The following is a 23569-nucleotide window of genomic DNA, read 5'->3' on the forward strand; positions in this document are numbered from 1 at the left end:
GTGATATATGAGATGAGTGATCTCCACCATGAGAAACCTTTCTGGTAGCAATAGGGGAGCATGGAAGGAGCCTCTTTTATGGGTGTGAGGATGAAGAACAAGATGTTAGGAACGCATTGTGGGTGCCAGCCATGCCAGGCATGGTCCTTAAATGACTTTTGTTCCGTTCCATTCAGGTTTATGCAGATTGTTACAGTTCCTTCCCACTCTTCCGCATTTAAATATATTTCCACTGATGGTCCCAGATGTTCTCAGACCAATTGGCTTTCCTAGGCATCCTGTGTGATGAGAGATAGCTTGGCTGTCATTTCCCCAGATTTTAATTTCTCTCAACAGTTGTTTGTTCGTTCCTTAATTACATTTATACCCTTGTTCCATCCATCCATCCATCCATCCATGTAGCTGAAAACAGCTCAGTCCCTGATGGAGTCATTGCTCTAAAGTACTTACATCCAGGACAGCTGCTTATGTTACTTGAAAAAAACAAATTAATGTTTTGCTGATGCTTGGTGTTCACTTTTCTCAGTGTTTGCATCAAATTCAAGCAGAAAGACTATTGTGAGAGGAGCCAAGGATGTTGTCACGCCACATACTGGTGCCCCAAGAATGGGAAGCGACCTTGTCATATATTTCCAGTATGATGCCCCTGTTTGAAAGGTAATGGCTGCAATCACAGCCTTCAGCTAATGTAAAAACAATCTCCACAAGAACCTTATTGATACAGTTCTCTGTAAATTGTTATTCTGTGAAACGTTTATATATTGTTACTGCATTACTGTCCAAAAGAATCTTCAGAAACTTAGATTCAAATGGAAAAGGGTTACTGAAGCTGGTAAAGTTGGTTAACAGGTAATGGCCAAGCAAATTAGTAAATTATAGGTAAATTGCCTAGAAAGCTTAGGAAATAGCTGGATATTCATCTAAAAGATGAGAGACATTTTGGTAAAATGTCCAGATTCTGCCTATCAAATAGACCCCTAAGATCTTTGCATTTAAGGAAAAACAATGAAGCATTTACAGCAGCCTCGAGAGTGCAAAGGGCCTTTTGCTGGGAGGCCCCTCAACCCTTGTTGGATTCCCTTGGTGATGAAGGACAATGGTGCTCTAAGCAGTGCTAGATGAATAGGGATAGCCACTGCTGTAATTTCTCACAGTGGACAAGAGCCAGTGTAGTGTAGTGGATAGAGTTGGACTTAGAAGGTTTGTGTTCAAATCTCTGATGGAAACTCAATATGGGTGTCAATGTTAAATCACTCCTCAAACATCACATATATCTTGAAGACCCTGTTTGGGTCACCATAAATTGGAGTCAACTCAGGGATGCTAGGTAATGACATCAGCCCTAGATGTGACAGACAAAAAAAAAAAAAAAACACAAGTGTATGTGTAGTTATTTTTTTAAAAAAACATTTGAATAAAAACAAAACAGAGCCACTTCAGGTAAAATACTATGGTCAAAAAATAAAATCCTATTTCATAAGACATCACCAGCAGGGGAGATTTTTTTTCTAATTAAAGACTTCCTTCTTCTGTCCAGTGGCTCCCAGAGCTTGCACACAATGAAGCTAATGACACACAAATCTCAACCTGCCAGTGACACTGCCACCCTTCTGCAAGCATAGCTCATACAACAGAATGTTGGCCTAAAACTATGAATAAGTCCCACAGAACTCAGCAAGGCTTACTTCTGCATAGACTTGAATAGGATTGCATAATTATTCTCTTAATAAATATTTGTTACAGACACACATGCCACTGCACTATCTGTTACCCACCAAGTTAGAGACAGAAAATTAACTTTACATCAGTTCACCAATCATGTGACAATTTCCTTGTTTTGCAGGCAGCAAAAACAGGTTGATTATATCTCTGATGGGCCATCATTTAAGGCTCTATTATTTATTTATCCTTTACAACATATAGGAAGCATTTGTTCTCATAATTTCTAGACTGTATTCAATTTAATGTTTGAGAAACTGTGCAGGACGGCTGTTAAATGCATTCCATTTCGAGAGAGTTAATCTTTTTCGGAGCAGCTTCCTCAGAGCTCCTTTGAGCTCTTTGTTCCTGAGACTGTAAATCAGAGGATAAAGCAAAGGGGTGATGTTGGTGTACACAAGAGCCACCATCTTGTCCTGGCCAGATGAATAGCTGGACTTGGGTCGGACATACATGAAGGTGGCACAACCATAGTGTAAGAGTGTGACAGTCAGGTGTGAAGCACAGGTAGAAAATGCTTTGCCTTGGCCAGCGGAGTCACGAAACCTTACCACAGCTGCCATGATGCAGATGTAGGAGGTAAAGATGAGCAGGAAGGGGATGAGGAGAAGGGTCACACAGGCTCCCAGAAGGGGAAGCTCACTGGCATAGCTCCTTGTGCAGGCCAGGTGCAGTAAAGCAGGGATGTCACAAAAGAAATGATCAATACGATGGGAGCTGCAGAAGGGCAGGCGGAAGACAGCCACCGTCAGCCCCAAGGATACTATAAAGCCTCCGAGACAAGAGAAGACGGCAAGCTGAAAGCAGAAGCTCTGGCTCATCATGGCCATGTAGTGCAAGGGCCGACAGATGGCTGCATAACGGTCATAGGCCATGGCTGCCAGGAGGAAACATTCAGACCCACCGAGAGCCACAAAGAAATGCATTTGGGCAGCACAGCCCACAAAAGAAATGCAGCGCCCCCCTGGGCTTGTGAGGTCAGCCAGGACCTTGGGAGCAATAACGAGGGTGTAACAGAACTCAATGGCAGAGAGCTGGCAGAGGAAAAGAAGCATAGGAGGACGGGAGGGCTCAGCAGCCACTGCCAGAAGGATGAGGAGGTTGCATGCCAGAGTCACCAAATGCACCATCAAGAAGATGAAAAAGAGAAGGGCCCGCAGATGGATCATGTCAGAGAACCCCACCAGCAGGAACTCCATGGTAGTACCAGATGTTGTGAGATTACTCTTCTCCATGCAGCTTCCACGTTATACCTGCAAGAAAAGGAATGGGAAGCCAAGTCAGAACAGAGAAAGAGCAGGAGAGAGATAGGCTGACAGTTACTGCCTGGTCCTCATCACCCTGTAAATAGACATTTTCTGTTATCAACTCATGTACAGGAAAGCTAGAGATTAGACACTTATTACTATACTGTAGTTGGGTGAATAAACTGAAACTTAATCCAGACAAGACAGAGGTGCTCCTGATCAATTGAAAGGCAGATCAAGGAATGGGGATACAGCTGATATTGGATGGGATTACATTCCCATCGAAAAACAGGTGCACAGCTTCAAGGTACTCCTGGAATCATCCCTGAACCTGGTGGCCAGGAGTGCATTTCCACAATTAAAACTAATGTGCCAGCTACGCCCATTTCTTGAGAGATCTGATCTGGCCACTATGATACACACCCTAGTTACTTCCTGGCTAGATTACTGTAATGTGCTCTATGTGAGGCTGCCGATGGAAAGTGTCAGGAAACTTCAACAGTTCAAAAACGCAGCAGCCAGATTGCTGGGACTGGTTACAGAGATCACATAGCCCCCCCACCCCACCTCCCTGTTACAGCAGCTCCACTGGCTGCCAGTCAGTTACCGGGCACAATTTAAAGTGCTGGTTTTAACCTACAAAGCCCTAAATGGCCTGGGTCCAAGCTATCTCAAAGACCGTATCTCCCACTATGAGCCGGCTCAGGTGTTAAGATCATCAGATCATCGGGTGTTATGATCATTTGACATAATACTCTTTGGAATGAGCAGATATCCAAGAAGAGTTAAACTATTTATTTATTTATTTATTTATTTATTTATTTATTTATTTATTTATTTATTTATTTATTTATTTATTTATTTATCTATCTATCTATTTATTTATTTATTTAATTTAATTTAATTTAATTTAATTTAATTTAATTTAATTTAATTTATTGGATTTACACCCTGCTCCATTTGGCAACCAGGCCACGCTGGGTGGCTAACAACTACTCATAAAACAAATTAGCTAGTTCAGGTCAAGATATACCAGTCACTGTCCTCTCTCTCCACCCAACACCTATGGTTCCAAGTTGAACAGAAAGGTGTTCAAACCTTGCCTAAATTTGTTCAGCTTTGGTTCCATAGAAACGTGCTGGGAGAGGGAGTTTCACTTGGCATTCGCCAAGCGGGAGAACACTCAGTGCCTGGATTTTGCCACCTTAGTCCAAGGCACCACCAGAAGTACAGAATCTATAGATTGATTCCTCTTAAGAGAAGTATACCATACAACCCTCTCCACTAAATAATTAGGACAAGAAAAACACAGGGCTTTAAATATCAAGACAAGGAATTTAAAATATGTCTCTGCCCTGATAGGCAGCCAATGGAAGAGAAATATGGGAATAATTCAATAAATCTACAGCCACCTGTACCATACTATTCTGTACAAGTATCAAGAGACTTGTATTCAGATCTCTGCTCGGCCAGGGAAACTCAGTGGGAGTAGGGTGGCTACTTACATATATGTTGCCAAAAGGAGGATATATATCACCAAAAGGAAAAAAAAGCTCTCCAACTAAAGGACAGATAACCACCCTAACTCCAGCTTCTGTAAGGCAAGTGCAGAATATCAGTGATCAGCAATATCGGAGCACCCGGGAACATTTGAAGGAGGCCATAGGTTGGAAACTATTCTCCACACACCACCTTATAAGACTTGTTATAGGATTTATACAATCCTGATTCAGCTTATATTTCTTTCATATTGTCCATGGCCAAAAACGGTCTGAGAATGGTTGGTGTAGAATATATATAATAGCTGGCAAAATACTGAAGATGGCTCTCCTGATGGTTTAAAGTGCAGACTCCAAATTTTAAATTGACTAGTGATCATAATAATCATAAACTTTGTCATTATATCAAAGCGTTGCACAGTAAAATCAAAAACGGGAAAATTGAAAACAACACAGAGTATAAAATTCTTGCAGAAAAGCAGCCCCAAAGGGTTTGAAAACCTGACATCCTCCCCCACCCCGTGTAATCATCTCCCTCCACATGAAAAATCTTCCAGCAAACATCTAATACATAGAACCTCACATACAGGGAAACTTTCACATATAACCTGAGAATTCAAAATTTGCATGAGATGACTGTACCACATCCCATCTGAATTGAATCCTTCAAGTTGTACAAGCATCAGATTCTTTTCCATGAGATTTGTGATGACTTGCTTTTTTTCCATGACAAAATATATTATTTTTGTTTAAGAATGAAGAAGAAAAAAATGCATGAAAATAATAATTAAACCCATCCCACTGGATGTTCAAGGATGCTCCCTATCCCAAAGGCTATTCAAGGGGAAATTGGGCAACTGTTTACCACTAATTTCCAAGTAGCAAATAATAAGTAAAATGACATGCAAACCGGAAACTTTCAATGGACATTGTAAACAAACATTGCTGCCCACAGCTGATCAGAAACAAACATCATAAAAGGACCTTAACCACTGGCAAAGATTATTGCTGATTTGTGTAGCAATATATTGACTGCTATCTGAAATTTCCCTTTTAATCTTTAGCTAATTACAGAAATGTTGCATACAATCGGGCAGTTCTGAACAATTTTTTGCTCACATGAAGCCTGATGGGTGGAATGTATTTCTTGTGTTAAAACAAAACAAAACCAAATTGAGAAACAGAACAGAGCTGCTTCCCCATCTCTTACTACTCTTGATTGTTTGAAGGATTTTCTTCCTCTCCTGACCTAGCTTATTTTCTGAACTGAGTTCAAACTCCCTGGGAGAAGCAACTGTGACAAGCATATTTCACCAAGAAGAGGGAATTTCAAGTGGCACCTGCTGAATGAGAAGCTACACCTACGATAATTCCTTCTTTTCCACATCTGTTCCACATCTGTTTACGGCAAAGAAGCCCTTTGCTCGATTTTTCATGTGGCCATGCTTTATGAATTCCATGTGTACATTACTGTATTCACACATGGAACTGAACAGCTCAGATAAACAAGACACAAAGGCCTGAAACACATGTTCAAAGAAATGTATCTTTCATGCTCCTATAGTGTTTTCTCCTCAACAACAGTGACCTGCTTTATTATGTGTGACTCCAGAATTAGACGTGAAAAAGAAGGTGTTGTTTACATTTTGAAGACAACCCAGAGGACACACTCTGAGTCCTTTTGACATGTTTTTACAATTTTACTTTTTTGCCACTTGAGGGAGCACTTCTTCTAGAAACAGATTTCTCTGAAGTGAAACTTTTTCTCTCCATGTGGAAATTTTAGCTTTCTTAAAGGAGATGCTACACAGTAGAGAAAATAAGCCAAAGACCACAGGTAATCCCCATGCCTGCAAAGCTTTCTGGAAAGGAAACAGGGAGGGGGGAACCACTGTCCTCTTGCACACCTTGGCCATTCCTCAGTCAATTCTGGGAATAATGCTGAGGCATTTGTGGAGGGGTTAATCAAAAAGATTGGCAAATGTTTGGTCACCCCTCACCATAATTCCTCCACCTGAAGGACCCTCAGTCTGGAGACATTATTGTCAGAGTTGGATAAGGTAATGCTGAGGTACGTAGGTGTGTGGTGTGTGAAGAAAGCTACCGCGTCCATCCTCCTCTTCCTCTTCCATGTCCTCCTCCCCTCTCTTTGTGGTGGGCATGGCAGGGCTCCAAAGCGACATGCATCATCACTGCTGCTGTTCCTGTCTCACACAGTGTGCAAGCCCAAAGAGAAGAGTTCTCTCTCTGCATTGGGAGAGTCCACATGAATCTAAGACCTTCGGTTTTCCTGGATTCCAGTTCACCCAAAGAGCCACCCCAGATCATAGAGTTTTCCCCATTTAATCCTGTCACCCTTCACACACTGAGGCCAATGAAACTGGAGATAGAAGAGGGTGAGGCTGGAGTGCTTTCTGTGTTTGTGTGGGCAAAGTACTCAAATAGTAATACGCGAATAGGGCCAGAGAGAAGGTCCTTCCCTCGACCTTCAATGATTACTGCACTAACAACAGGGCATCGTCCATTAAATTGCAGTTCTAAATTCATCTGGGAATAAGACACACTGTAACTCAGTGAGATTTACTTTGGAGTTTGTATGAGATTTACTTTGGAGGGGTTGTTTTTTTTAGTATTGCCATCTTGGAAATCTGTTGTTTAGAATTAATTGTATAATTGCATTTTATATGCTATTTTAACGTGCTGAGCTTGAAAGTCAAGCTCAGCAACAAAGAACAAAAAATGCTGGGGACCTGCTACAATGATAACTTGACGCAGAAAGACTTGGCATGAAGCAGACAGATTCCTTTCAGATGGAATACTGCCTTTAGGTTGCCCTTCAGTCTCATAACAGAAAGGAGTTAGTTATCCAGAGAGAGAGAGAAAGCGCAGATTTTAATAAGGCTGCCAGATAGTCTGACAGCTAACAGGAGAGATGAAGGTATATATAATGCATATGTCATGAGGGAAATAATTTGGGCAGAACATCTTCAACAACAACAAAAATAGAAATATAAGAATATTAAAAGCAAATTTTAGTATTTTAAACAAATATTTAAAACAATATTCTTACAGAAAATTCATTATAGGTAACTTCTTATCTCACCATCCGAATGTAAAAGCAGTGATACTTTTATTTAGACTTCTGAATATCAAACTTTCAGCACAAGCCTTTGTGAATAAAATTCACTTCACCAGGCATCGGACAGAAAAATTATACATGAATGTCTCAAAATGCTTATGGCAGAGGTCTGCCAGGCATATTGCTTGAAGCTATTTATTACCTGGTGAGCGAAACCAAAACTTATCCCAACTTTAGGATGAGGGTGGCCTGAGTTCCTGTGTGGCATTTTTCTTCCCTCAACCCAGCCAAAAAAGAAAATTGATTTCCAAAACAGGCAATATGAGGGGGCAAAATGGGGGGTACATTCAGAGACTGCCTCTTAACCTGGAGGCTGAGTGGAAAATTTCAACCAAATGACAACAGGTGGAAGGCACTTAAAACAAACAAACAAAACAACAACAAAAACAGAAACCCACCTAAACTGGGTGAGACAAGCTCTCAGCTCACCTCAGGCAATATGCTGGCAGACCATTCTGGGACATTCATTTATAATTTTTCTACCCTATGCCAGATGAAGTGAATTTGATTCCTGATACTTTGCACTGAATGTTTGCTTTTTAGTGGTCTAAAATTCACTGGTTCTTAACCTTGGGTTACTGAGGAGTTTTGGACTGCAACTCCCAGAAGCCTTCACCACCAGCTGTCCTGACTGGGGTTTCTGGGAGTTGCAGTTCAAAAACTTCCGAGTAACAAAGGTTGAGAACCACTGGTCTAAATAAAGGTATCACCTCATCTACATTTGGATTGTGTAAAGGACCACATGGTTATCTCTGTTGTTATTATTTCACCATATCTGCAATACGGCCAGGATAGATGTCTGGCAATATATATGTATAAGATCTTAAGAGAGTAGGCATCAAATAAAAGTCATGAGAAATAGTTCATCTAAAGAAATAATCCTGTCTCTCCTACCTTGTTTTTCACATGTCTTGCCCTAGAACTGAATGTCAACAATCAGTAGGGGGAAAATAGATATGAAGGGTGGAGTCCTGATTAAATTGTAATGTCTGAGCTTATAATTCTCTGGTCTTTGCCCACTGTGTACCCAAAGAGAATCTATGACAGAACGGGGGCAAATGGACTAGATGCAGAATACTTTTTGGCTGGTAGTAGCAAGTTGCCTCCACTCAAAAGCACTATTTGTCTCTGGATCTCCCATAAAATTGAGTGAATGAGGCAGGGCAATTCAAGCGATACATGCTTCCTGTGAAAGTAATTTAATTTCCTTGCAATGACTTTTTCACAATGGACCACCCGGGAGCTTGGAAAAGTTATTTTCCAAGCAGTAACCACACAGTTAGAGAGCTGTATCCTCCAAAAGTAACTTTTGTAGCTTCAACTTTCAAGTAAATTTTCTAAGTTCCGTCTTGGCCAAATTGAAGATCTTAGTAATAAGAATCTTTGAAGACCAGAACAGTTGGGGGCTGGGTTTTATGGGAGTTGAAATTTAGAAAGAAGACATTTCTGAGATCTGATCCATGAGTTAGAAAGGTTGCATAAAAGAAGCAGCTGCTGCAGGATATGGGGCATCAGATACATCAGTTAGATGAGAAGGATGACACATCGAGCTTGGCCCTTTGTTTCTCAGAAAACAATACCAGTGACGTATGTCAAGCACTAGTTTTACTGCCACTATGTCTTTCTTATGGGATTCTTTTACAGATTCAGGCATGCATCACACACTTCGAACAGTAAAAATTGGGAGAACTTTGCTCAGTAGCAAATACTTCATTGCCTTCTGTGGTTGAGAGAGTAATCATGCATCACAGACAACTGGGAGCACTGAGGAGGGAGGATGCTTAGACAAGGCAGAGTATCACTGGCTGGCGTTGACATTGAAAGGCAACAACTCCCTGCCATCATTCTCCACTCCCACATTAATATGGGAAATACAAATTTGCTTTGGCAAATGTGTGTTTGCAATGTTGTGGGGAAAGGAGATCTGATACATTATATGGAAGGTATATGGAATATTATTGGGACATGGTGGCGCTGTGGGCTAAACCGCAGAAGCCTGTGCTGCAGGGTCAGAAGACCAGCAGTCGTAAGATCAAATCCACGCTCGCTTTGTCCCAGCTCCTCGCCAACCTAGCAGTTCGAAAGCATATAAAATGCGAGTAGATAAATAGGTACCACCTCGGTGGGAAGATAAAATGGCGTTCCCTAGTCATGCTGGCCACGTGACAATGGAAACTGTCTTCGGACAAGGGCTGGCTGTACAGCTTGAAAAACGGGATGAGCACCGCTCCTAGAGTCAGACACGACTGGACTAAAAAAAATGTCAAAGGGAACCTTTACCTTTACCTTTTTATATGGAATATTAAAATAGTTCACACCTTGTAATTGACCCCTTCTAAATTTGCTATTGATTTAAAAAATAAGGTAGGAACAAAAAAGAGAATTGTTCTGGTAATGACACGCTAATCTATCGGTCTAGTTTGAACTGAAGACTCCCAGGTGTGTCTTTCAGCCTATATCTTCCTTACATAATGAATCTACATGGAGCACAGAAAGTCTGTTATAACAGCCAGAGTTCTCACTTTTAAATGCAATGTTGAGGCAGCAATTTGCAAAGGAAAAGCAATGAGCACGAGTAGCCTTAATTACTTCTCTAAACGTTATGCTTTTCTGTTGCAGTGCACCTCAGCTAGGTTCTAGGCACATGTGCTATTTTAAAACCTTACCTTGATGATATAGCTTATGGAAAGTAATAAGAACCTCTCCTCTTGGTGATTATCTTTCATTCAGTTGTGCTGAGATGGAGCGAGGGCGTCCTGGGCCCCATTCTCATCCTGCTGTTTCATCAACACCAAGAATATAACTTTGCCTGCAGCAACAGCACAATTCTTGCTGTTTATATCCAGCACATTAAAAGGCCCATCCTTTTGTTTCCTCCTACTTTGACTGCACTTCCCTTGAGAACCTCCTGCAGAACTGTTAAGCAATTCTGACAGTTCCAAAGAAAGTAAGTTTGAAGTTTCCCTGCTAATAAGGAAGGTGAACAGATATTGTCAGCCCTCATTTCTCAACTGAGATTGTCCAAGCAACCTGAACTTTGAGCTGTTCCACTACATTAGGAAAAAAAAAAAGATGAAAAGGGCCTGGTTGTGATTTTGTAGTGTCCCTTGGAAACTTTGAAAAGACTTCTAGATGGAGCAGGCCCATGTTTGATCGGGTTAGATCTCTCCAAGCATGTGCGGAGTGCTTTTGTAGTAAAACGTTCCAAGGGAGAGCAGTTAACAATCTGTGAGGGGAAAAATGGAATCCCTAACTTCCGAAAGTAATCTGAAAGGCCCCAGTTTAAAAGAAAACACTGATGTGGATGAAATCGCAGAAGTTATATTTATGAAAAACCCTAATAATTTATCATTTGATAAGGAACAGAAGGAAGATACCACCCTTATGCAGGGCTTTGAGAAAGCTAAGGGAAATCCCTCCTCAGTAACGCCTGAATGCCCAGAGAGATATATAATAGATAACAATCTGTTATATAGGGAAGTTTTATTTGCACCTCAGAGGTGTGGAGATGGAAACCTCAAACAACTTATTGTGCCTGAAAAATATAGAAGCAAGATCTTAAGCAAGGTGCATAGTGATTTTTTTGGAGCTCACATGGGAATATCGCATACCAAACAAAGGGTTGCAAGGAACTTTTACTGGCCAGGAATGGGTCAGCAAGTTAAGCAGTTTTGTCAGGCTTGTGATACATGTCAAGCAAGTGAAACCGTAAATGATAAAACTAAAGCTAAGTTATGCCCATCACCAGTGATCTCGATCCCTTGCCAACGTGTAGGTCTGCAAAAGTCTTCAGAGATCGCAGGGAATGCTCATGAAAAGCAGAGGGGCTGGTGTGATGAAAAGGCCCGGGAAAGAGCATTCTGTCCCTGGGACGTAGTGGGGATGCTGAGACCCACAGAGGGGGGTGAATTGCAGTTAGCATGGTCAGGACCTGTAGATGTGTCACAACAGTACTGGAAAGCTGAAGGGACTAGTAATGGGAAGGCTCCTCATGCAGCTGCAAAGGCAACGAAAATCTTGCGAGGCAAACCCCTACAGGAGAAACTAGTAATTAAAAGGATAGAACCAGATTATGAAAGTCTTGACACCTCTGAAATAAGCCACGTGTTTGAGATTTTACCTAAAATGAATTTGTCTGGTTTTTGGGAATTCCTCAGCTGTGTGGGTGCACTGAGCATTGGACGTGGAGCTGGCCTGGACTGTACCAGCAGAAGACTTCAACCTCATGAGAGAGACATTTGTCTGCCATTGAGAGGCCATACCTGTCTATCGTATGGACCTAGGAGTAACGTAAGTCGTACAGATGGAGAAGAAAGTTTACCCTCTGCACTGACCACTCACCTTTGAAATGGTTGAGAACTTTGCAAAGGAACAGTAGCAAACTGACCAGATGGTCCTTGATTCTCCAAGATTATGACTTTGAAATTAAAAAACATCAAAGGATCTTTAAATGTGGTTGCAGAGACATGGTCTCGAAGACCAAATGACTAACGGGTGGATAACAGAGTTTGTAATGCTGCATTAAACGTTCTGTTTGTGTAAGAGTTATGAAATATGATTAAAGTACAAAGTTTGTTTAGATGTTGATGAATTCAGAGGTCTAGAATGATGGTAAAAATAATGGTGAGTAGCCTTACTGATATGAAGGTTATACAATGTAATTTGTATTAATGTGATTAATGCAAATGTTTTAACTATATTAATTGTATTGGATGTTTAAAGTGGTAAGTTTGATTCGGTAAACATAATAATAGAGATAAAATGGTATTATAAGGTATGCATAAGTATTGTAAGTTATTGTTATCCTTGCATGTACTTAGGTGTTTGTTTATGAGGGCAAACTGCTAGGTTTCCCCTCATAAAACAAACTTATTAACAGGGGAGGTATGTAGCGATCACCCTGCTTTGGCTCAGGTAGAAGATTATTGGCATGTTCGAAGGAAAGTCAACTGGTGGCAGCGTGTTAAAGGGTGTGTTAGGATACTCTTGAGAGCTCTGTGTTTGGTGAAAGAGGCAGAGGCCATGGGGTAAACGCCACACAGCCCCTTGAAGCATATACCTGTTCGGAGCATGCTTCTATTCCGGCAGCCCATTGGAGCATACATCTCTTGGGGAGCTGTATTGAGAGCATTGAAAATGGCTGCCCAAAGAGGATTCTTTTACAGCAGGCATAAAAGTCAAGCATGGCCCTGGGGCTGCATGCCCCCCCTCCCAGGAACGCAGAAAGTCAGGGTGCACTATTGTGAATTGTAATTCTCAGAAGGCCACAGTTTTGGTGCTGACAGGAGCTTTCCTTTCACTTATACAATTGCCAAAATCCTATTGCACAGTTGCTTCTGCAGGAAACAATAATGTAACTTGTAACAGCTTCTCACTGCTAATTAACAAACCCCCCTGTGGATTTTTCAGGCACATGTCAACTTACTAGACTGGAACACGCCCGAAAATCCAAGGGAGGATTCATTAATTCGTAGCGAGAAACTGCTGCAAGTTACATAACGTGTAAGTTGAACAAATTGTTCTGGCAAAGGGTGTGGCTGGATCTGACAGAACAAGAGTAATTAACATAGCAATATATTGTTGGAGATCTGATTTGTAACTAATAATTGACTTACAAAAATATATAAATCTGTAGGTACAGGAAAAGGAAAATATCCAGTAGAATGATACTTTCATTTTTCAGAATAATGTATGCTGACTCTTGGATTTGTGAGTAAAGCCTGGCAAATCCGAGTGGTAAACTATGATCAGTAAACTAACCCTGAAGCTAAATGCAGTTTGGTAACAATTAATTGCCATAATGTACTTCTTTTGCTAGCAGTTATATTCATGATTATTGGGTGATTGGCAGTTATTACATCATATACTACTATATTTCTACCTTAAATATGGCCTTCTTCCTGCCCCTTCCTTGCAACCCTACTTTATTTCAGATTATTCTTCATTTTGCCATAATATGGCTACTCTGTGGCATTGGACTACCCTGTTCCCCCTAAAATAAGACCTAACCTGAAAATAAGCCCTAGTATGATTTTTCAAGATAGTCATAATATAAGCCCTACCCCCAAAATAAGCCCCATTTAAGTGAAACCCCACCCTACACCCTTGTGCAGCAGCCAGAAGATGACATGACTGTATTTGAATAAATGTAGAATGTTGTACATGAAAAAAATAAAGCATCCCCTGAAAATAAGCCCTAATGCATTTGTACAGCAAAAATTAATATAAGACCCTGTCTTATTTTCAGGGAAACATGGTAGCAAAAAGGGAAATATTAAAAGGGTTATTTATTTATTTATTTATTTATTTATTTATTTATTTATTTATTTATTTATTTATTTATTTATTTATTTATTTATTTATTTATTTATTTATTATGACACCAGAACCATATATTGGAGTGATGACAATTCTCTACTGGCTGTTGCCAGTATTTCAAAAGTTAGCTCAGGTGTATCTGTGAACTTATTTTTAAAAGGAGCCAACAGAGATCAATTAAGGAAATGCAATGAAGTTCTTCTGGGTCTAATTAAAAAGTTTGTCTATTAACATATGACTGTAATTGCAAATTAAAAGCTTGATTTGGATGAGTTCTAAGTCTCTGGAGTACTCACTGAGTCTGCAGCAGCTAAACTGTTACACTTCTACGATGTGGCCCAGAACACTCCAGGGTTCTGTTTAAAGCCATTGCCTCCTATCAGAGTTGCACTGAACGATCAGTTCTTCCCCAGCTCCCAATCTAATAATTGCTGAGGGAGTCTCCAGTCTCAAGTCTCCTTCTCAGAAGACACAAGCCTAGATCTTATTATTAGTCTCTACTGGAGCAGACCCATAGAATCCATGGGAACCTGGTAAATCAAAATGTATCTAAATTCCATTGATTCCGTTGGTCTGCTCTAAGTGGGATTAACAACTGGATTTCAGTGAGCATGCACAGAATGCTGAAAACATTGGTTCTATGTAATCCAAAAATATGAGACTATGTACTCCAAGCAGGGCTGTGGATCTATATGATGCTAAGACTGGTGTACTGGAGTACTGCTAGAATCATGTTGTAGCAGGTAGCACATCCAGAGTTGCAAAGCTTGGGAGAAAATCTCTTCTTTTTTTGGACTATAACATCCAGAATCCCCCAACTTCTAGGAGTTGTAGTCTGGGGGCTTCTGTCTGAAAGAAAAAAGAAAAAAAAGGAATGATTTGAAGCTCTGCTGTATCCCAGTGGTGGTCAGGGAAATGGGTCAGGTGTCAGAGTAAAACCAGATGTTATGAAGCAAAGAGGTTTTTTAAAAAAAGCTTTATTACATGTTGAAGGAATACAATAGGGCTATATTGCTAATATTTGCTAACATGCACTGGATTATGGAGAAAGCCAGAGAGTTCCAGAAAAACATCTACTTCTGCTTCATTGACTATGCAAAAACCTTTGACTCTGTGGACCACAGCAAACTTATGGCAAGTCCTTAAAGAAATGGGAGTGCCTGACCACCTTATCTATCTCCTGAGAAGTCTATATGTGGGGTAGGAAGCAACAGTTAGAACTGGATATGGAACAACTGATTGGTTCAAAATTGGGAAAGCAGTACGAAAAGGCTGTATATTGTCTCCCTGCTTATTTAACTTCTATGCAGAATACATCATGCGAAAAGCTGGACTGGATGAATCCCAAACTGGAATTAAGATTGCCACAAGAAATATCAAGAACCTCAGATATGCAGACGATACCACTCTGAGGGCAGAAATTGAGGAGGAATTAAAGAACCTCTTAATGAGGGTGAAAGAGGAAGGCGCAAAAATGGACTGAAGCTCAATATGAAAAAAACTAAGATCATGGCCACTGGTCCCATCACCTCTTGGCAAACAGAAGGGGAAGATATGGAGGCAGTGACAGATTTTACTTTCTTGGGCTCCCTGATCACTGCAGATGGTGACAGCAGCCACAAAATTAAAAGACACCTGCTTCTTGGGAGGAAAGCAATGAGAAACCTTGACAGCATTTTAAAAAGCAGAGCCATCACCTTGCTGACAAAGATCCGCATATGGTTTTTCCAGTAGCGATGTATGGAAGGGAGAGATGGACCATAAAGAAGGCTGACCGCCGAAGAATTGATGCTTTTGAATTGTGGTGCTGGAGGAGGCTCTTGAGAGTCCCCTGGACTGCAAGGAGAACAAACGTATCCATTTTGAAGGAAATCAACTCTGAGTGCTCACTGGAAGGACAGATTCTGAAGCTGAGGCTCCAATACTTTGGCCATCTCATGAGAAGAGAAGACTCCCTGGAAAAGACCCTGATGTTGGGAAAGTGTGAAGGCAAGAGGAGAAGGGGATGACAGGGGATGAGATGGTTGAAACAGTGTCATCAAAGCTACCAGCATGAATTTGATCAAACTCTGGGAGGCAGTGGAAGACAGGAGGGCCTGGCATGCTCTGGTCCATGAGAGTTGGACACGACTTAATGACTAAACAACAAAAACATTTATATTGTATTGACAAATAAAGAAATACTGTAACACAAGTGACAGATTTGTTGTTATATGCTCTAATTTGGCATATACTGGACATCAAAAAGTAGCCTCTAAAGAAGGGATATAAGCATCACACATGATGGAAAATTCCAAATTTATCATAACTTCTCTAGTATATATTTTTAGACTCTTTAGTTATATATGCCTATTTAACTTGGGAAGGCTGCCCTTGGTATATAATTTTAATAGTTGTTTCTCTTAAGTTTGAATAGATTGTTTTAAATAGAGGAAATACTGGCTGGTTTCCCTAGCAGCCAGTTCTGATACTGCAGCTTGGAAATAGAAAAAAGACAAAAGCTTAACAATATTTCTCTTGTAAAGAATGGCACAAAACCTGAAAAAAAATTCTTGGCAAAGACTGGGACCACGTGTCATTTCTGCTAAGGTGAATATCAGTTTCCTGCTAGGAATTCTGGGACACTGGAAGATTCTACTACCCCTGATTCCCAGGCACTCATTTGGGCCCTTGGGTGGTGGTATTTCTTGTTTTGTTGCTTGTTTCCACCGCCCCACTGTCCCATTGGTACACTTGCAAAAACCTTGTGGAAAACATGATGATTACTCATTGCTCATTCCTAGTCACAAAGCCTTCCATTCCTCCTTTAAATGCTCAAGTCCCAAAGACATTCTATACCGAACATGGTAATGAAAGTACAGTAACAAGTCTGTTGCTCATCATAGTCAAGCAGGTCAAGTTTCCTGGAAAGTCAGACCTTCCCAGCATTGAGTTGCAGTGGATGTGCATTTGTTACCTTTGACCAGAAGAGGGCCTCACTCTGGTCTACCTTCTCCTCCTTTCTTCCTGTCTTTTAAGTCCTATGATTTGTGCACTCCACAGCAGAATGTGCTTGTGTGAGTGTCTTTTATTCCATTTATGCTGTGTAGAGTTCAGAAAGACATAGAGAAGTGGGTTGGCCAGCGAATTGAAAATACAGTATTAGGTTTTATTGGTGCAGCTGGTAGGTTATGACCCGAGGATAGTTGTGCAAAGACTTAAGAAAAGAGGTAGCAACCCCCATCTCGTTCACCAATTTTTCCCTAACCCATTCCAATGCAGAGTTCAACTCATCTAAAAAGTTGCAAACAGGTGGCCGGGAGATGCTAAAATCAATTATATCAGACATTTTCTTTTTGCTAGGCAAGATACCTGTGTTCTCCTTAAGGGGGAGTTCCTGGGCTTTCTAATTTCTGGGAGGAAGGAAGATCTAACCCTTAATCTTAAGAAAGGGAGACTGATCAGCACCAAAGAACTGGCAGGGGCAATGGCTTGGATCATGTAGCATACGTTTCTTTTCCTCCTGATTGTAGCAGGTGAGTTTCTTTCTTTCTTCTTTCTTTCTTTCTTTCTTTCTTTCTTTCTTTCTTTCTTTCTTTCTTTCTTTCTTTCTTTCTTTCTTTCTTTCTTTCTTTCTTTCTTTCTTTCTTTCTTTCTTTCACTTCCATCGATACAAATCAAGAAGGAAGAGATCTAGAAGGGTACAAATATGATGCTTCTAGGTTGGCCATGTCTGACTCTGGAAGCTCCATTTTGAATTTCTGGATTCAGTAGGAAATAAGAGAGCTGCAGCTGCTCCCACCTATTGCCTTCCTACTCCTTTTACTCAGAAACTTCCATTATCTAACAACAAAGTGAGCTAGAGGGCATGTGAAGGAGAGGCACAGAACGGGGCAAACAATGAGGCAAGCTGGGTTATCCTCTCTGTGTCATAGTATAGATCATCCATTCCAGACCCTGTCAATTTCCAAATTGTTCTTGTTGCATGTCCACTCCATTTTTCTAGCAATAGGTGGTCAAGGCGGTTTCGATTCAGCAGAAAACACAATAGAAACAAGTAAAAACAATGTCAGCCATGAAAAAGTTAAAACCAATTAAACGAATACAAAGAAACCATTGAAGTGCACAAATGGTACAATCATTGCAAAAATTAATTCATTAAACAATATTATACACCCTTGCTGACTAGATAACTTAGTTCAGCATCTGGCTGTGACATTAGGGGACAACAGTTCCTAGGAGAACAGCCAGCCTGTCCAGCCTTGGGCAAGCTGCACCGTCCCAGAGAACCCTGGGGAGAAGAAAGGAGTGGTAAATCATACCAAGAAAAACCTGGAAGGGGTCACCCTAAGTTGGCATGACTTGACAGCACAAAATTACTATTACTATTATAATTCCATTCAAAAAGATGTGTTCTCACATCCTCCCTAAAAGCAAGAGCAGAAAATGCAGGCAGGGGTGAATTCCACAGCCTGAGAAAACCCTCTCCCATCACGCAAGTCTGTGCATCTTTTCGTCTTCTTAAGAGAACCTCTCCTGGAGCTTTTAACATCCAGTCAGTTTCATAACTTGGAGGCCTTTGGATAGCCAGGCAACAGGCTGTTTGAGGCTTTAGCGTTTAGAACCAGTACTGACTGTTCCTTTAGATGAAACGGAAAAGTTTGAAAACAGTGGGCCAGGGTGATAATCCTACAGAGAGAGCTGCCATCTCTCTATCAAGACTTTGACCGTTTTCTGATGCTTAGGACACATAGACCGGTAACAATGTAAGGAGGTGGGTTTTGCTTCCTCTGTATTTCTTATGTGATTGAAGCAGACCCATGAATCTGTTTGTTTCTATCAAACACAGTCTGAATCCTTAGTTTCCTTTCAAATTCAGCTTTGGCTTCTATCTTCTCATCCCGCACATTGCCGACACCAGAAACCAAGAGCCGAATCCCATGGACAAAACCCCTGCTGCTGGACCAGCTTCTCGTATCAAAAACATGAGACAAATGTTAGCATACGCATGAGGCACGTGCATGCGCGGACAGCTGTTTTTCTGCTCCCTCCCCAGAGGTCTGTTTATTTTGGGGCGAATGTGGAATTGATTCTTTGGAATGCCAAAGAATCATTTCCACATAGGTGGATGCCCCTGCCGCTTTTTAAAAGAATTCCTGCTGATACAGTGCAATTCCAGAAAGCGGGATTTATTTATTTATTTTTAAAAGGGAAAAAAATGAGAAACAAAGCTCCTCCTTCACCATCTGTCCAATTGCTGGCTTGCCCACCCATCAACCGTTCAATCACCTTTCCTCCCCCAACATTCCCACCCTCATCCATGCCCCCTCATTTCCTTTTCACGCCTTTCCCTTTCTCTTTTGTCCTCTTCCCCCCTTGCCCCCCACAACAATTGCCTTCTGCCTGCCACCCCTAACTAACCTGGTTTTGACAAGTGGCAGTGGTGGAGGACGGGGAGGGGGCTCCTTCTAGCTGCCAGATTCCCTGCCAGGGAGGCTCCCTAGTGGCCTTGAGCAACCTCAGGGCAAACCAACCATCGGCAGTTGGGCTCCGTCCAGGAAGACGCATAAAACTGCGGAGCTGAAGCCACGTGGAGCCGGGATTGTGCACTGGGTCTCCTCCCGGCTGCTTCCTGGCACTGCCTGCTCTGCTCCCAGTCACTTTGCTAGGCGAAACAGAAAGTCCCACAGGCCCCTCCCCCCAACCATCAATTGAATGACTAACATTTTGCTGCCTTTTCATGACTCTGGTCCCTGTTGCGAGAGACAGCGGCTGTGGCGTCCACCCTCGTGCCCCTTTGCTTGACCTTCAAGCCCAGGGCACACGAAGGCAAACACTCTCTCCTTTTACACTTGGTGCCACCAGGTGATCCGTAAATCACCATTTACTTCAGAAAGACTCAGATCCACGCTTCAAGTTCTTTTAAATGAAACTTTGGTTTATTGATTACATAGATTGCTTCATAATATCTTCTGTAGTTAATCACATCTAAATTTCCAAAACTACACACTCTATTACTCAGTCTGGCTTTTCTCTCCTGCCTGACTCTTACATTTCTCTTCCTGACTCTATCTGACTTAATCTCCACACACTCTTGAACTCACTTAATCTCACCCTCTGACTGAAATATTGACTCAGGCTCCGCCTCTTATAGCATCTGTCTTGACTCCGCCTTTCAGCAACATGAATATTCAAAAATCATTACATTATACAACAAGAACCATAGATCAAATAATTAGAGAATGCTACAGCGGCCTCACTTGGCTTGATGGTAGGGCTGGCTGTGCTTTGTAGACCTCTTCTTGTGGCCTCTCAGGGAGACTCACCTGGACCAGGTGACGCCTTGGTCTGACTGACTGCTTGTCTCAGCTTGCCAGCACAATGAGGTTATTCCCAGGGATGTCATTCATGACAAGAAGATTATCCTTGTGGCAGCATCTGTGACATCACAATATGTTTGTCTTTACCCTAAAACATCCCTGTGCCAATGGGGTAATGAACACCTGCAGCTAGGCGACCATCAGCCTGACTCTCCTGGAACTGTGATGTTTAATGATATAAACTAATTTTGAAGAACAGTATATGAGAATCTGAAAACTGGCTTCCGGTAGCACTAGGGTAGCTCCTGAAGAACATGGGATGTATTTACATGTCCATGTGTCGTGCGTGTCAGAGAGATGCTTGTGTGTGTATTCCCATCATGTGGGAAGCTATTATCGTATGTGGTGGTCATGTAGAGTAGTGAAGCAGTATTGGAAAAGAGTACCTACTGTGCTGCAACAAATATTGCTTTGTAAGGTTCCACTAACCCCAGAACTGTTTTTATTGAGTCTGATACCTGAGAACATAGATAAGGCAAAGAAGTATATAGTTATATACATAGTCACTGCATCTAGAATTCTCTATGCTAAAAACTGGAAAAGTCTGATGGTACCAAAAGAAGAAGATCTTATAGAGAAGATACGGGAAACAGCAGAAATGGACATTTTATCAGAAGCGATGAAGGACTGTCCTCTACAAAAGGCAACTGAAAGATGGGACTTATTCTACAAATGGTTTGAGACATTAGACATCACTTGAAGAACATGCATTAGAATGAGAACATAAATTTGGAAGGCAGAAAATTGTAAAAAGAGCAACTTGGAATTTTGATATGGCAATATGTATAGAATGGATATTAGTATGTTATTGTTTTTCCTCTTCCCCTTAACCTCAATCCCTTTTTCCTTCCTGTTACCCATTGTTAAAAATAAAATATTTTTTTAAAAAAACATATATATATATGTATATGTGGAATGTACAGTATGTGCAGTATACACACACACACGTTTATGCAGAATGTACAGTATGTGCACGGCGACCCTTGTATTCCAAGCCTAAGTGGTTTGAGACTGAAAGCAGAACAATCACAGCCTTCTCCCCAGCTATGACTCCTGAAAAAACAACCACCATCCACCCTTCCTCCAGCCACTATAAACTGGACAGGACAGTCTGATGCTTGGTCCCCAAAAAAGTATGGCCGGAAAGGCATCCCTTGAAAAGACTTCCTAATAGCTTCTGGGGAAGGCTTGATCTCCTTTAGAACTGTGTGGGAACTGATTAGGATTCACCAGTCCTGACAGGAAAGGCACCTTGGGGCCTCCTCCTCCTTGGACATCATCATGTCCTCTTCTTCCTAATGCCTTGTAATCTTCCTAGGAGCCTTGGAGGAATCCAGTGGCTTTTAGGAACATGAGCTCTGCTGGATCAAAGGGAAGGTCTTTTGGTTGGTCAACAAGATGCCTCCATGGGATGCCCCTAAATGGGACATGAGCACAGCAGCATCATGAGGATCCCAGATCCCTTCACGGTGGGAGGCTAGAAACAGTTTCTGAAGTGCTTTGTATGAGTTGCCCAGGGTGTTTTGTCTTTAGCAGAGGGCCACAAGAGGCAAACTGACAGGAACATAGTCAGATGCTGTGAATGGTGAAGAACTGCAGGTAGGAGAAGGTCCTCCATTTTGAGTCCAAAGGTGAATCTCTGAGAAAAAGGAGGACGCAGCTGTCTCCTGTGAAATGTGGTGTGGGAACAGAGATAAGCAAGTCTGACACAGCCAAGGGGAAGGCTGGGATGCCTTCCTGAGTAGTCAGCATGATCCACATGAGCCGTTTCTCTCCCCCCCCCCCCCGCACTGATGTGCACAAGCCTGGGATGTTTTCTTAATGCAGTGAGGGGAGAACTAGGTGGACTCTTGGGTTGAGGGGCTCTTTTCATCCCTGTCTGTCACCGATGCATATTTTTGGCCTTCCTGTAGCCTTTAAAATCAAATAACATCAAACCAAATCATGCATACTTCCTTCCTCATATCTTGACTATTTTGGGGGGCGATGGTGCCCAACAGCTTATGGGTATCAAATCACATTATTCTCTTTAATTCTAACTTGTGCCAATTTTAAAATTCCTTTTCTCCATATACACTACATGTTGATACTTATTTCCTTACTGAAATTGACTTCCCATGTTACCTTAAGAATTTTTTTAGTATTTTCTATCCCTAATAATGCATTATAAACCATTACTACCTGTTTGATTGATTTTTTAAAATAAAGGCATTGCCTGCTCTTGTATTTGTCTTGTTTTGCCAATTCATGAATGGCATACAGTCAACAGCTGGAAGCTATGAACGATGTAGGGTTAGAAGCAGTACAACATCACAGCCAATGGCGTAGAAGTTTAACATACAATTCTGTCCTTTTATTACATCACATTGTAAGTATGGATCTTCTCTCAAAATATTCGCTAGAGGATCAGATGTGAGAGCAGCCCAGAGAGGCAAAGGGGCAACCATGCTTCGTCCATGCTGTGCTGTAAACAGGTGAGGGTCCCCAAGTGTTTGTGTTAGAGCCTCATGTGTGTTGAGCTACAGTTAAAATAAACACAGAAGAAGCCCCTATGCCCATTTCCCCACATTTTTCCTTGTGAAACACCTGGGAAATACCTGGAATGAACCTGTGGCGAAATTGGGACCTTCCAACATGCAGGTTTCCAATTCATGACACTTCCGTGACAACATACCAGTTCTCCAGAGGGTACCATCCAACTTCAGGCATGACAAAAATCGAAAGATGCAAGGGACTGCAGGCTCCTTGACCTTGCCAGGCCTCCTACCTCTTCTTCAATTTCACCTCCATGATGTTTTGGAAAGCGTGCTCAACTGGAACAAATGGCTTCCACTTGGGACACTGGGACATTCCAGTTTAAGGCACTTCTTTGCCTGCACACTGTCACGCCCATGGCTCCATCAAGCGGCTGTAACTTCATGAACCAAAAGACAGAAAGATTATCAGCAAGAAGATTTGATCGTGCAGTAGCCTGTACCTGTCATTCTTATACATAATCATCATGGCTTTTAGGAAAGTAGAAAGCATGCTGTGTTGGTCTCCCATCAAAAGAAATCACAAAGAGAATTTGTTATGATCACCAATGTTTGATGAAGGTTGCCATCTAATGCTAAGTCTCCCTTGCCAAAGTCAAGGCCAAGATGATGGGGAATGGATGGATAGATGGATGGAGAAATAGACTAACAGGGATAAGGAACTTGTGAAGATGGCTTGTCCATCAGAAACATGAACAGGTCCATGTCTTTCCTTTCTGCCTTAGCTCTTCCTGGTTGCCCTGGTTGATCTTGG

The 23569-nt window shown here is 41.6% G+C and overlaps 1 protein-coding gene across 1 annotated transcript; it reads right to left on the bottom strand.

The window, feature by feature from the left end:
• Window positions 1–1035: 1035 nt before the first annotated feature.
• LOC110091407 (olfactory receptor 10AC1-like) lies at window positions 1036–4512 on the bottom strand. Its single transcript, XM_020815527.3, has one exon. The coding sequence runs from the start codon at window positions 2952–2954 to the stop codon at window positions 1962–1964; it is 993 nt and encodes a 330-aa protein (XP_020671186.3). The 5' UTR covers window positions 2955–4512; the 3' UTR covers window positions 1036–1961.
• Window positions 4513–23569: the final 19057 nt, after the last annotated feature.

Source organism: Pogona vitticeps, chromosome 2 (genome assembly GCF_051106095.1).
Source record: "Pogona vitticeps strain Pit_001003342236 chromosome 2, PviZW2.1, whole genome shotgun sequence".
In the NCBI taxonomy this organism is placed as follows: domain Eukaryota; kingdom Metazoa; phylum Chordata; class Lepidosauria; order Squamata; family Agamidae; genus Pogona; species Pogona vitticeps.